Source organism: Prionailurus viverrinus, chromosome B2 (assembly GCF_022837055.1).
Source record: "Prionailurus viverrinus isolate Anna chromosome B2, UM_Priviv_1.0, whole genome shotgun sequence".
Classification (NCBI taxonomy): Eukaryota; Metazoa; Chordata; class Mammalia; order Carnivora; family Felidae; genus Prionailurus; species Prionailurus viverrinus.
Window position 1 is genome coordinate 116,033,707 of NC_062565.1, and position 14,041 is coordinate 116,047,747.

A 14,041-nucleotide genomic window follows, 5' to 3' on the forward strand; every position below is an offset into this window, starting at 1 on the left:
GTATTCAGAGCTTACACAAATTAACAGAATGAAATGGGAACGTTTCCAAAGGTTATTTTTGGAGTTTCCAAAGAATTATATCCCCGGATTATGAAAAAGTGTAGGCTTCTGAAATCATTACTAAATACCAGCTAATATCACAGTTAGCATAAGCTGTGTTCTATTTTGTGTTACAGGATACCAGGCTGAGGCCAGTGGAGGTGCTGGTTAAGGCTCAGAGATCTTAAACTTGGAGAAAGGAGTTTGGATCTTGAAGAAGAGATGTAGACAGACATCATACATTCAATCAATACTGACCCCATATTTAGATACACAACATTTATCAATTATATCCAACTTTTGCTTTTCAGGCATTGTTTAAAAATTAACACAGTACATATTTCCCTCCTTTTCTAATAAAAGAGCAAGATTAGTAGACATTCCTGATAAAACAGTAACCACAGTTTCTCTCAAATCCAAATGTACTTGAAAACTAAGTGCTTTTTTTTAACCATAAAAATCTGCACCAAACACATCTTCTGAGGACATTAATAAATGAATAAATACATGTGACAAGGACTCAAAACATGTGAAAGATAGTTTTAAAAACAAATAAACTTTCTACACTTGGAAGAAAAACTGCAAGTGTCAGTGAGTCTGACACCATTTTATGCCAGAGAGCCCACAAATTAAATGTTTTTCAAATAAAGAATTTGGAAAAAAGAGCAATATAATTCCAAAATGTCAAGGCATTTATAAATTTGAAAGAAGCTATGAGTGTAAGTTATTTTTACTCTATCCCCTCCCACACAGATAAGGTTATTCTCCAAATAAAATACCTCAAAGCACTTTATAGTCATATTTTTACTTATAGTAGTCAATATTCACTCTCAACATAAGCATTCAATAAGGATAAATCAAACACATTAACATGCTGTTTTCATCTACTTAATATAGCATAATTAGCTTTAAAACACAATCTCATATACTTGCAGTCTTCATTGGCTCACATATCAATGACTGATTTCAAATAATTCCTAGTTAAACAAAAATCATGTTATATTAACAATATATTGTATGGTACTGCTAAATTTTAATGGTCTACTTTGATGAAAACTTTTAAAAATTAAAACAGATGAGATATTTAAAAGAAAGAAGGTTGAGCACAGAAGTCAGAAAGAAGTTATGAACAGTAGCCAAATTATGGAAAGATCCCAAATGTCTATCGACCTATGAATGGATAACAAAGATACGAGATATATAGATAGAGATAGAGAGATATTGATATATAGATTAGATATAGATATTGATAGATATCTATCCATTATGTATATATAATGGAATATTACTCAGCCATAAAAAAGAATGAAATCTTGCCATCTATAACAACGCGGATGGAGCTACAGAGTATTATGCTAAGCGAAATAGGTCAATCAGAGAAAGACAAATACCATAGGATTTCATTCATATGTGGAATTTAGGAAACAAAACAAATGAACATGGTTGGGGGGGTGGCGGGGAAGAGAGGCAAACCAAGAAACAGACTTAACTCTAGACAACAAACTGATGGTTACTAGAGGGGAGGTAAATGCAGGGATGGGCTAAAAGGGTGATGGGGATTAAGGAGAGCACTTGTCGTGATGAATCACCAAATTCTACACTTGAAACTAATATTACGCTGTATGCTAATTAGCTGGAATTGAAATAAAAACTTGGGGGAGCAAAAAGTCAAAAATAAGACCACTAGAACAGTAAATTGCCATTCATTATTTTAATTTGTATGTACCTTATAAAGATTAAATGTAGAAAGAAAGGTAATTTTACTAGAAAACATATGGAAGCAATATCCTTAGTAAAATGAACTCCATTGTCCATCTTTTTATGTTAGCATGGGCTATTTCATTTTGGAAGACAGAGTGAGCTACTTCCTTAGTGTCCGCAATGTCTCCTCTTCAAATTATTTCTCTAACTACCTGAGGTTGTAGTGTCCACTTGCCTCTCCCTCAGAAAGGCCACCTACTATAATGAGAATAATTTGCCACATGCCTACAATGAAAAAACTGAGCTGTACAGAAAATCTAAAAAGCAAATTGTGTGATTCAGGCTGAGTCATAGAGACTTAACCGATGTCTTCTAGGTCAAGTGGTTTTTCAACCACAGAATTGATGTACAATACCAAACCGCAAATGAGTAAACTCTGTTGTCTAAATCTCAGACTAAGAATTGAGCAGTTAAACACCCTGTTAGTGAGCATCTTTCAATATTAATATATAAAAATTTATATGTAGACATTAATATATAAAAATTGAGCTGAATTTTAAAATATTTAAAGATGGCAGTGTATCAGGTGATTTCATGGGTTTGGCTTTTGCTTTTTAGATCAGTTCTCTTGGTGAGTTGCCCCAAAATATTCTAAAATTAAAAATACTATAAATGCCAAACAGATGTTCAAGAAAACAAAAGACATTTATAGGCATTTACATTTTCATAGATCTCTACAGTATTAGTTTTCAATTTTCAAAACCTAAATCATTAAATGTTCAAGATGCATAGATCCATGTGCTAACTCTGCAGGTGTTTCAACATGATGTTTGATAGATAAAAAATGTCTCTTTCAACTGAACTAAAAATTAAAGTATTTGCAATAATAAACAGTACACTAAAAACGCACTCTAATAACTTAGACAAACTTTTCAGTGGCTTTTAATAAACAGCTAACAATTTCTCCCATCATAACAACATGGTACAATTAGAATGTATATTTATATATTACTTTTTACTTCACTTTTCATTTTTGTGTTTTGTCCATATGCTATTATTTCCACCACTTTGTTTCAGACACGGGGAGAGCAATTACAAGCCTCTGTATATTCTACAACTGTGTGTCACGCTGAATAGAAGAATTGATCTCACCGAGACCTGGTTCAAAGTAACTTTTTAATCTATATTATCAGAAATGGCCTCTGCAATGACCATAGCCAAATTATCAAGGGAGACAATTTCTACATAGCCAAGAGGTATTCAGCATTTATTTGAATTGCAAAATCTGTCTCTCAGTAGTAACAGTGCCTACACCTGCATCTATCAGAAATGTCGGACTGAATACAAGCAAGCTGAGCAAAATTGCCACATAAAAAAGATTATGAATTCACAATAATACTGAATAATAGTAGAGAAACACGTGGCTCTAAATCAGTCCAATTATGATATAAAGCTACTCTTTACCAAATTCATTGAACTTTTAGAACAGTGTGACTACATCATGCAGCAAATAATTAGAATGTTTAATATTGTACATATAGTATATGTGTAATGCTAGATTCCTTCACTGGGCAGACTGGCGTGCTATTCAGTCTTACCTGCACATTTGGTTCTCGTGATTAGAGGAGGTCCTGGGAGCCCCGTTCCACCTTCACCAGGTCTTGTAAGCAGAACACGGATCTCATATTCAGTATCTGGATCCAAATGCCATAATTTGTAAGTTGGAGCATTGACGGCATGTGTCTCTGTCCAGGATCCTGACGTCATTCGGTACTCCACTTCTTTCAGGATAATGGGACCATCCCCAATGATGGAGTTGGCATTCAGCTGAATCAGCAAGTATGTAGGCCCAACACCGAGCAGCTGGGGTGGAGCAATGGGTCTTGGTGGTTCTAGGAGAGATGAATGTGCAATCTAATTAGCTAAAAATCCAAAAGAAGGTACTACATGGGTATGTTAATGTCTTTCAAAGCTCAATGAATAATTTACTTAGGAGTACATAACAAATACTTACGGAAAACCAGAACATGAGTGATTTGGAAACTGTACTTTTAAAGAGCAAATACTTTCACAGATGGGATATGACCCTTTTTACCACAAATTTTTTTTTATTAAAAACATGTCTCCCCAGGAGATAAACTTGTACAGGCAGAGTAACCAAGGGAAATAAAAGGGAAATATTTAAAGATGGATAGCTCTGATTAGCTACTGAGTACAGTTGATCTTTGACATTCTTGAGGTCCTAAGACCTCTCTACAAATCTTCAAATTAATGAAAACTGCTCTAACTCCTTATTTCATTCATGAAATATGGCAAAGCAGTGTTTTTGGTTTTGCTTTGCTTTTCAACCAAAGCTGAGTTCCTGCAGATGGGATAAAGAGGAAGGAACAGCAAAGCTGAAAGTAGAAGCTGATGCCAAGTGCTGACTTGTTTCTACACACCCACCACAGAAGGTAAGAAATTGAAATTTACGCCGAGGCCAAATCACAAGTCACTACATATCGCTAGCCTTTGGGAGTAGCATGTGATAAAGCAATGCATCATGCATTAAACTCAAATGTCAAAGGTACACTACAATTTAATTTTTTGGACAGCTAAGATATTTGCTTCAAAGAACCTTTGGGAAACATTACCGAAATGTTTGAACTTATAGAAATGATCCAAGATGAATTTGGGCTCCCCCCGTTCCTTTAACAATGATGTAGCTGATATTTGATACTGGACTTTATGAAGGACTCCACAGCTCTAACTTTGTCCATGTGGTCTCTCCACAGGGACTCCTATGTCATGAAGATGTTCTAATTAGTACATTGTGATCAGGTGGGACTTCTTTGAATCTCTTGAATACCACTTCTCAGGGAAGCCAAAAGACTTTAAAGGAAAGTGTTAATCTTAGCAAAGTGGTAACAACTGCCCAAATATTGTTTTAAAAGTGCATGTGTGTGTGTGTTTTAAGAGTTAAAGTAAATTATATGAAGGAAAACTTTTTTTTAAATTTTATTTTTAAGTAATCTCTATATCCAATGTGGGGCCAAGAGTCACAACCTGAAGCCAGCCAGTTGCCCTGAAGGAAAACGCTTAACTGTCAACACACAATGGTTCCTCTTCTCCCTCAGGAGGGGTGGACTGGAGAAGATGTAGATAGTAGGGACTTAAAAGACAATTTCAAAGTAGATTTTCTATTATAATGGCAACACATACCTGGAATAATACATAATGCAAAACAAAACAAAAAACCAAACCTCAGTTTTTACCTTCTGATGTAGGTTTAAATGAAGCAAGGGTTTTCAGCTGTAGCCCAAGATCTGCTTTTAAGCCTTAACAGTATAAAAGTATAGTTTTCACTTTATGAACCCCTGAGTTACAAACACCCCTAACATGAGGAATAGGACTAGCTGGCCTAGATCTCTATGCAAACTAAAGTCACTGTCAGTAATTTTCTTCCAAAATTCGTATGACAAATGTTTACTGAATGACTAGTAATTATTAGGCTGTTCTATACACTGCTTTTTCAGATAATATGGCAAGGGAGGCACAGTAACAATAAGTCAATGAATTCATTATTTTAAAATGAGTGTGATGTAGAAAACAAACAGATACATAGTGTGATAATGTTGTGTGGTAAGAGAGGGTAGCTACACTTGTGGTGAGCATAGCAGAAGACATAGTATAGGCCTGTTGAATCACTACATCATACACCTGAAACTAAGGTCCTATTGTGTGTCAGCTATACTCAGACAAAATTTAAAAGCAAAAAAAATAATAATAACATGGGGTGGAGATGTCTACAGAGTAACACCAACTTCCTTTTTTTCTGTCCCATATCACTTGAAGCATATGAAGTTAGTCCCATCAGTACCATAGCTCTTTATGGCAATGGCTTTCAAACTAGTAGAAACGCATGAGCCGTGTTTCACTATGCTCATGTTTCGAGTGAAAATAAAACGAAATTAAATAAGATAATGTATGTGGTACATAAACTTCACATGTAGAATTATTTCTATTTCCAGGAGAAAGTAGTTCTTAACACCATCTGTTCTTCATGGTTTAAAAATTGCTCCCACAATATAGAGTCAAAATTGGGTAGAGGGCGAACTCTTCCAATGTTCACAACCGACTTCCCTCGAGAAGTCACTCATAAAATAAAAAGTTTAAATAAAACCAAAATAGTTCAGGATTTTCATTTATCTGCTAAAGAAAGAGCTAGACATTTCATATCATAAACTTTTACCAACTAAATGACTTTTACATTTTGAGTTTACAGAAGTCTTAGTAGACAGAAAGATAAAGTTGACATATTTTCTAAACCTTAAACTGAAATGAAACTGAATAGAGAAATGAGCATAATAGAAGAAATGCAAATATCTTCGCAGACTATCTAAATGTTGCACACATTTTAAGAAGCAGTCTGTATTTTTGCGAACAAACTGAGTTGCCTCACATGTGCAAGGTTTATTTTCACTCCAGATGGCTCGTATACTGACTAATTTAAGTTAAGTAGTAAATGCAGCTAAATTCACAGCTTACTGGGGGTCTAACCCAAACCCTCAATGCTTCACTCACATCACAGCTGAAAAACAACCTGAAGAGGTCTCATATTAACATGATGGAGTGATTTGTCAAATGAATTATGAATAACAAACCTTGGTTAATCTCTCAATTTATAAATATTCTGAAACCTGAACTAATAAGTGTATACTGAATGATAAATCTCACCCTGCAAAACCCTGCACATCACTGCTGTGGAAAATAAGAAGCAAACAAAGAAAGAGAGCAGAAGGGAGAGAAGAAGAGAGAAAAAGCTAAAACATGTTATTAGAAACAAGTGAAAAAATAAAGCATGATATTTCTTCTATCATTTCTATCTTTAACCAAATGACATGTAAAAGAAAATGAAACTTCGGGGCACTTGGGTGGCTCAGTCGGTTGCACATCTGACTCTTGACTTCAGCTCAGGTCATGATCTCACGGTTTGTGAGTTCAAGTCCCACAACAGGCTCCACACTGACAGTGCAGAGCCTGCTTGGGATTTTCTCTCTCTCTGTCCCCACTCCCCCCACTTACTCTCACTCTCTCTCTGTCTCAAATAAATAAATAAACTTAAAAAAAGAAGTTACTTAAAAAATTAAAATAATAATAATAAAGAAAATGAAATTTGACATCTGGACATTCTAGTTTCACAAAATGTACACATGAATAGCTGGGTCAGTGTGAATATGTTGTTGAACTTCTTGACATTACAATATCTTCATTGGTAAACTAGGGATTATTATTATAAGGGTTTTTAAAGACTTTACGTTTCTAAACCTGTCAACAAGCCCCATATTTGCTGCTATTTTTCTTCGTTTTGCCAGAGCATATAAATTTAAAACCAAAAATTAATATTCATAACTAGTGTTTTGTGTACATGAAGAAATGAGTTTGATATAATCAGGTGCTTAGCCTGAAGAAGGGTAATAAATCACTCTGATCAGTTTTACATTTCACTTGCTATGGTCAAGCAAAAAGGTTCAGTCCAGTCTCAAAGCAGTTGCTCAGTTTGGGAACTGTGACAATGCTCAGAGAGGCTTAGAAGCATATACATTGATTAACAGCACGACTAGAACTGAAATCTAGCATTAATGAGGCTAATATACCACTACATATTAAATTTTTTATGTTGGAAGTAAAAAGTAGCCTCATATTAGCATATGTATTTTGTTGTTAGGCCCTTGAGAACAGGAAGGCTTATTTATAAAATCTCTATTCATTTCAATAAATTATGCATGAATTTTAATCAGCTAGCAAATGAACAAGTAATTGTTCTGCAGCAATATTAATATTCTTCATAACTTAATACACTATCAGACCCAGAGGTGTGGTGCGAATAAATCCCAATTGTACACTAGGTATCAACTGAAGCATGCAATCCCCAAAATACAGGATAAACTTTGCCAATGTAACAATTACCTTCCAATTAATGACTTACATTCATTATTCTAGATCTAAACCTATTATACAATCGTAATTGTACATTCAAATTGCTTTATTTATTTCAGATAATTTCAAAAACTGTCTCAAAATCAAGATAAGTCATTATGAAACTATATCCTCATCCAATTATTCCTATTACAATGCTATTTTACAAACACATGTGTCACTTACTAACATTCGGTTAAATAATAAAATGCAGAATCAGAAATAGAAGCCACAAAGCCAGAAAAAAAGTCAGCGAAGTAAACATCAAGGCAAATGACACTTCGATAGTCATCCATCCAAATAAGCAAATCAAATTATCTCTCAATCCTAACATCTTCCAAACTGTTTTATTTATTGCCAAAGAAGCCTTGATTAAAAAGTATCTCAAGATTAGTCCTGTCACTTAAAAGCAGGCAATGGCACTACACTTGTCCTCTATGGCTGCTCTAACAAATTACCACTACCTTCATGGCTTAAAACAACAGAAATGTATTCTCTCATGGTTCTGGAGTCCAGATACTCAAAATCAGTATACCTGGGTCGAAGTCAAGGTGGCACCAGGCCATACTTCCTCCAAGTGACTAGGAAAGAATCGGTTCCTTTCCTTTTCCAACATTTGCTGGCTGTTGGTATTCATTCCTTGGCTTGTGGCCACATCACTCCAATCTCTCACCTGTTACAGTGCCTTCTCCTCTTCTCCCTGTTGTCAAATCTTCCTCTACCTCCTACTTAAATTAAGGACACTTGTGACTGCATTTAGGATCCACAAGGATAATCCAAGATCTCCCTACATCAAGACCCCTAACTTAGTCATATCCTCAAAGGCCATTTTCCAGATAAGGAAATAGTCATGGGTTCCAAGGATTAGGACCTGCTACCTTTAGGAGCATTTTTCACCCTACCACAGATGTGTACTACAATCTCATCCTTCTTCCTGGGAAATATCTTAGCTCTACCTTTTCTCCATTTGTTAAGGAGCCTGTGAGCAGAAAATACTTCTAGGAAAGTTTTATAGTTAGGTTCAGAGCAGTGGAAAATATAAATAAACAAATAATTTATCTATAGTGCCTTTTTTTGCTATTTATATTTTTAAGGAAATAAAAAATAAAGATGAACATTATTACTTCAAGTGGCTATAGGAGTCAATGTTCCCTTACCATATCTAAATTCCTGTAAAAATCAATATTCAACTGTTAGCCTGGGAGATATTTTATTTACTATCATTTATTTTCTTAAGTGAATGGATCACTTCAAAAGCAATGCTATTCTATTTCTTTATCATTCCCCTCTTCAAAATTCTGATCCAGTTCCAGTTAAAAAAGAAAATTCACTGGTTCATGCTTCATGTTGTTTAACTTTTCTTCCTCATCACCTATCAAATGCTGACGTAAAGGGGGACAGACAGTAGAGACTGTGAACAGGAAGTGTGAGAGCAGGAAGAATGATATCAATGCAACAAATAATTCAAGCATTTATCAGCTACCCTATAATAATTTCAAATGAGTTTAAATTATGCCCCCCCCCCAAAGATAACAATATAATTTAATGGTACTTGAGGGCTTCAAGAAATCTGAAAGAGTAGCACTGATGAATAAGATGCCTTTCTTCCCATAAGAAATAAAAATAAAGGTATAGAAAATTAGAAGCATTTTCTTTGGGCATTCAATATCACACAGATAACATAATTTGGTTAATTTTTCCTTAGATGTTGACATGAAGTACACATTTGAAAATTTTCAGATTTATGTAACAAGGTTTCTCCTGCATTCACACTTTATGAACTGTCATGCAGATATATTTACGAAAAGAGCGATAGTTCTGCTATAATTTTCACTCTGTGACTTCTTTGACACTTCTGATTTCCAGTCGTAATAAATTCCTTAAGCAGCCAAATACCTCTCCATTCACTCTTCCGGCTACTATCTCAAATTTTTTGCTCTTATCAATGATGCAATTAGCAAATTCTATAAATTATCTCTCAGATAAATTACTATTTCAATTATGTTTACAATTTGTGCATTAACGGATTTTTAAGCAAAATAACTTTAAAATTTGATATATTGAAATCCTTTTTTTTAAAATTCAACAATCGAATTGAGAGACATTTTTTTTCAAATCCTATCATTCAGGTGGCTCCGAAACGTGACCTGGTCAAATAAAGTTAATACTAAAACATCACAAAGTTGGGATATTGTTAAGCCTGAGGCTCCTATGCCAGCACCTAGACCAAGCGTCAGTCCAAAGGAGCTAGTGCCATCCCTTATCATCTCCGTGAAAATTAGACGAGTGTTAGCATGTAGTTATGGTAGACTACCGAAAGCGTGTACGATGGCCACTGCCCACACTTACGAAAAACTTCTGAGAACCATGAAATAAATATACACGATTTCTGTTAAGTATGTAGAAATACTTTAAATAAATTGAGAAAATTTTCAACTGAATAGCAAAGCTCTGCTTTAGTGATATATGTTTGTTTATACTATGCATTTTTTGTCACTAATAATTCTGTAGAGCTAAACAAGAGTTTCTTCCTCTCCTCCCAGTGTCTCTTCCCTATGGGTAGTCGTTCAAATGACTGAAGAGTGCTAATGGCTTTGAGTGGGCTGAAAGTGAGTTAAGATCAAGAAATGCACAGGGTAGCCTCACATAATGAAGAACTCTCCAGTCCAAAACACCAATAGCCTCTTCTGGAGAAACACTACAACAATGTTAAAAATCACTTCACTTCAGCACTCCATGGCTTACACTTACCTAAAATTACATCGCTTACATTTCCATTTCTCAAAAGAGCAGTGGAGCAGAATTTTGAAGAAGAGGTTGCAAACGCTGAATAGGTGATCATGGATTCACACAGGCTTGACCACGGTTAATGACGCATAGTTAAATGGCATTTGAGTATACAGCTTGCTTATAGGCAAGTGAACTGATCATGTTTTTGGAAAATAATCTACCAATATAATATCAAGAAATAAAAATGTGTTTAAAGAGTAAAGTAATTTCACTTCTGGTAATTTAGTGTAAGGGGATAATTTAAATCTTTGTTTAGAAGAGCAAAAAAGGAAACAATCAAAATATTCAACAAGAGGAAAACAGAGACACAATTTATGGTCGATCAGTTCAACAGAATTTCACACAAACATCAAGAACTCAAGGTGTTAAGATTATATAACAAATGTCGGGGGACACTTAAATGTTTAAGTCTATTAGAGCTTTCATTTTAAAAAGTAAAAAGTGTGCTCCTAGGGGAGAAAAAATGAAAACCACCAACCATCACCACCAGAAGGACATACATCAAAAAGCTACTAGCAGTGACTGGGGAACTCTGAGACCACGAGTGGTTTTACGTTTTCTTTTAGCTCTGTTTTCCAATAAAATGTGTAATGTGCTCATAAAACTTCCCCATCATTATATTCTCAGTATCTATCAATGTCTAAGTTCAGTAATTATAGAATGAATGGCTGGTTCAATAACACCTTGAAAAACAAAGTTGCCTATGCAACTGTAAGAAAAATTCCTATCTATTCCATACAACAAAATGTAGACGACAACTTCAGCATGAGAGCCATCATTTGGAGATGGCAACAGTAAAACTTTGTTATTTGTTTATTAAGTTGTGTAATTTGTTTTCAGGAGATGAAATTAAGTCCTCAAAATGTAAGATTTACCACCTTGAGCTTTGAACCACATAGGTAGTGGATTGCTTTGACATTGATACACAGCACCTACAAAATGTTACTATTTAATTAAAGGAGTTAGTTGACTGGAACAAAAGAACATTTTCTAAGCAATTGCTTAGTAACCAAATGGCATGAAATGATTTATCCAGCTTGTAAAAAAAAAAAAAAAAGTAAAAAGGCACAGACACAAACATATAATTCTCAGTCTTTTTTTTTTTTTTTTAAAGTAGGCTCCATTGCTCAGCATGGAGCCCAACACAGGGCTTAAACTCATGACCCTAAGATCAAGACCTGATATATTTAGAAATGTTATCAAAATATACAATTGCACTAATATCAGAATACACCGACAACCTGAGTTTCTTGAACAAAATTTAATCTAGGGTAGGAAAAATTCTAATACTAAATACGCCACTCATCATATTAAACAGCAATTTTGTCTTTCAATCCCTGTGTGATATGTATTCATTTTTTTTAGCTGCAAGATCTGTAGAATTACAGTATTTAATCTCACTGACATGGCTCTTTCCTGCTACCTAAAGTGCTGAAATAAGAAGAATCATTTCAGCAACGAAACTACAAATTTTGCATACTGAATTTTATCTCCTATGCATTACCATGGCATTTTATTCATCTTGATTTGAAAACATTGCTGCAATAACTTTATTACCTGCTTGAAATAAAAAGGCACAGAAGCAGCACACTATTTTAGATCTGCCAGCAGAAAGTAAAAATAAGGTAAAGCTCATATTTAGGGGATATGAAAAGGTGAAGGGATTTTGAAAAGTGAAGTTTATTTGCTTTTTAGCCCACATAATCTAACTGCGAGATACCTATGAATTTTTATCTAATTTTGTCCCAAAACCAGATTCTGCCTCATTAATATCTATGCAATCAATTGGTTCAGAATGATGAATTATTGCCATAATTGAACAAATTTACACAAGCCTCCTTCAGTACCACAATCCATATGGCAGGAAACCACATATGTTATGATGAAAATTATGGATCCCTTTGATTGAGTCAGAAGCTCATATAGAAGATTTCTCTTATGGCCATTTAATCCCTCATTTCAGCTTTGTCAGAGCTAAAACTGTTCATGCATTTAGACAGAAGAACATCCAGTTGACTCTAAGAATAACAATCAGGTAAGTAGTAAAACTGGAAAAGCCCTCAACTCTCTTTGGTTCCCTCCAGTCTAGGGTCGTAAATAGGTAATCATATTACCATCCCATCAGTCACCTTTACAAGGCAGAATAATACACATACATACATACATACATACATACATACATATATACATACATACCTATTTTTAGGAGAAAGGAGGAGAAACTACATTTGTAAATGACAATAACATGGTAAATATGCCTATGTTATACAGATGATTATCCCATTCTAGGTGATAGGCCAAAGGATTTGGAGTAACGCCATTTATATTCATTTTATATTAATATGTATTAAGATACAATGGCTGACTCCAGTAAACCAAGAGATAGCAATTAAAAGAAAAAAAAACCCACTTCATAATTACTATAATGAGATTATGATACTTCTCTTTATCAACACACACACATATATACATGTATACATGTATATGTATGTGTATTTGTAATCTGTACAACATAACCAAGAAAAAAAGTATTATTTAAAAATATCCTGACTCTTCCACAGCTGGAATATAAAAAAACATTGAAAAATCTCCTGAGTCTAAATTCCAGATTTTAAGGTATTTTAACACTATGCAACTAGAAAAATCTTCCAACATTTAATTGTAACCAAACACAATCTGAGTTTGCCAACTTGATCCCTGGGTCTAAATATTCTGTTGCATTGATTCATTATAACACATAATAAGCACATGTTCACTATGAATATGTACTTTGTAATTATTCCAAGTCAATTCAAAATGATGCATGGAGCTTTTATGTATATGTAGCCAGCAACAGATGGCCTTTTAGTGCAATGACAGTCCAGTAATGAAATTAGGAGGTACTATTCACTCCCTCCACTCAATGACCCTGGTTCCCAGGCATGTAAAATCCAAGACTTTATTTACCCCCAATTAATCAGAAGAACTATTATTTACCTGACATTTCTACATGACTCTGGAGTGTGCAGAATGGCTATCATTTAGCTAGACATATCCCCCTAATACACAAATGATATATTTACTTGTTTTTTTAATGAAAAAATAATATGTGGTGACACAATAAAAACAACTGAATAAGATTTCACTCATATAAATAATTCCTCTAGAGAATAGGCTGTGTATATGTACTACTACCTGCAGAACAGTCATAATTTTGGGATTCTTTTCAGTTCAAAAAGCATAAATCTTCAGAGACTTTTAAGGATCTTCATAGCAAAGAAACTGTGTCATTAGCTTAAACAGATGCAACTCAACTTTGTAATGTAAAGATTTCCAATATAGATTTATCCCAAAAGAAAAATGACATAAGTTAGCAATTCTAGAACATTTCCTCAATTTTGAGATAAAACAAAACAAAACAAAAACAATTATGTGTCTATTGAGTTAGATGTCATTGATTAAGTCAGGAGATAGAGAACTTTTAATATGAAATGAGTTCGCAGATGCAGTCAGTGTCTCCAGATCAACTTTCCCTGATGGTAACGAGGTCAGAGTCAAGCAATCTGAACAGGGG

At 34.4% G+C, this 14,041-nt stretch overlaps 1 protein-coding gene across 2 annotated transcripts in view; it reads right to left on the reverse strand.

The window, feature by feature from the left end:
• PTPRK (protein tyrosine phosphatase receptor type K) overlaps positions 1 to 14,041 on the reverse strand; it is a 556,609-nt gene that overhangs the window by 222,371 nt on the left and 320,197 nt on the right. For both annotated transcript variants that reach the window (XM_047859222.1, XM_047859220.1), the window contains exon 7: positions 3,339 to 3,632. In XM_047859222.1, coding sequence (XP_047715178.1) covers positions 3,339 to 3,632 — 294 coding nt within the window. The remainder of the gene's footprint in view (positions 1 to 3,338; positions 3,633 to 14,041) is intronic.